This window comes from Marmota marmota, unplaced genomic scaffold (assembly GCF_001458135.2).
Source record: "Marmota marmota marmota unplaced genomic scaffold, marMar, whole genome shotgun sequence".
Lineage (NCBI taxonomy): Eukaryota > Metazoa > Chordata > Mammalia > Rodentia > Sciuridae > Marmota > Marmota marmota.
This window is the reverse complement of record NW_026000016.1, coordinates 21021626-21023388: the sequence shown is the minus strand read 5'-3', so window position 1 is coordinate 21023388 and position 1763 is coordinate 21021626. Positions and strand designations below refer to the sequence as shown.

The 1763-nt window shown below is 35.5% G+C and overlaps 1 protein-coding gene across 1 annotated transcript; it reads left to right on the top strand.

Moving 5' to 3' along the window:
- The first annotated feature begins 340 nt into the window (after positions 1–340).
- On the top strand, positions 341–1053 carry LOC107140275 (protein FAM221A-like). Its single transcript, XM_048809783.1, is given in 4 exon segments — positions 341–596; positions 599–698; positions 729–770; positions 773–1053. Coding segments are annotated over 4 exon segments (615 nt in total). The 5' UTR covers positions 341–404.
- Positions 1054–1763: the final 710 nt, after the last annotated feature.

Genomic DNA, 1763 nt, shown 5'->3' with positions numbered 1-1763 from the left:
ACTTAGTAAGAATTATCTTAAAATAAAAAATAAAAAAGAATGGGGATGCAGCTCAGTGGTAAAGCATCTCTGGGTTCAATTTGTACTGGGGAAAAAGAAAAGAAGACAAAAGTAAAGATATCACATCCTCTGTCCCAAATTCAGATTCATATTCTGAATTTGATTGACCACATCCTCAGCATGCCATCTAATATTTTCCTTTGTATTTCCTATAAAGTGATTACATTTGGTTCATATCTTTTTTTTTAACAAATGTAAAAATGGGAGAGAGAGGAAGTCAGATGCTCTTTTTAAACTGGCTCTTCAAAACTAATCTCCTGGGTTACTGAATTGTTGGTGAGGATGATGGAGGGAAACTTTTTACTCCTGAAGAATATGAATAATACAAAAAGAAAGTTTTACCTATGCGCTTACAGAACAGGTTATTTGTGAACTGGCGATCACCAACAGGAATGGATTGTAAACTCATTGGTCCAGAGACACTGTGTTTTTGTACACATAGGTATAAGCAACATAAAACTGACTTTGAAACAATTCCACAGCAGCGCCCCTTTGATCTGCCTTGCCAAGTGACTGGCTGCCAGTGCAGGGCTTACCTTACCTTTTTGTGCCTTTGAATGGCACACAGCCCATTCGCTGCAGGTGCAAGCACTTTGCTGATCAACACAGCCCTGCACCTGGTTTTACGTGCCATGCATGTAAAGTTACACTATTATACATAGCCACAGGTTCCAAGTGTTCAGGATTCCATAGCTCTTTCACATGTGCTTGTGTCAGCCTGCATATGCCCGTGACACAGTCGTGGAAACAAAGCAAGAAAGAATGGCTCAGGGAAAACCAGTGGGACAGGATGTTCCTTATGCAGCAATGGGGGGATTAACTGGTTTCAGCTCACTGACAGAGGGCTACATGCCATTAGATGACAGTGGGATCGGTGCACCTTCGGTTGCATTTTTAAATTCTCCAGTTACGGCCATGGACCACCCATTTCTAAAAGCATTGCAAGGACCATCTACTTCTTCTCCAGAAACACTAACAAATGGTAAAAATTGAAAAGGCTGCTAAAATGAACGGAAAAATCTCCATTGCCATTAACCACAAAACCTTCGTGAAGGCTGTTGGACAACTTAAAACCATCATTTAAATGTAATAATAGAATTTATCTTCTCTCAAATTATTTACTTTTTTATTGTGTAAATATGTCTTTTTGGATGTTTTCTTCATTTATTGAAAGGAAAAATTGCCTTATATTATTTTGATAAAAATAATGATTTACTACTTTGTATATACTTTTTCTCTCTCTCTTGGGTAGGGAAGTTAGGGTATTCTCATAGAAGTCAAACTCTAAAAATAGAGTAAATATTTTTAGTCTATTATAATTTAACTTTTCCAGCCTCTTTAAAAAATTAAAGATGTTATCAATATTTTTTTTTTAATGTAACTTTTTTTTTTTTTTACTTAATCAGTGCTGAAGACTGTTAGTGGAAGTTCCAAGAACATATTCACATGGAGCATGTTTAGATGTGATTAATTTTTCAAAACATTCCTCATGTCCCACTACTTAAACTGAATTGGTTAGACTATTTTATCATTTCTTTCTCTATTTATGTTCACTTAGTCTTGTGAGTAAACAATGAAATATATGGTCAGGTTTTAAAGTATTTGTTCATCAGAGAATCCATTATTTTAAATATTTGAGTCTTTCATATAAGGTGGTAAGAAGCTACTCAATTTGCCCTTAGAATTAAAAACCTCCAATCCTC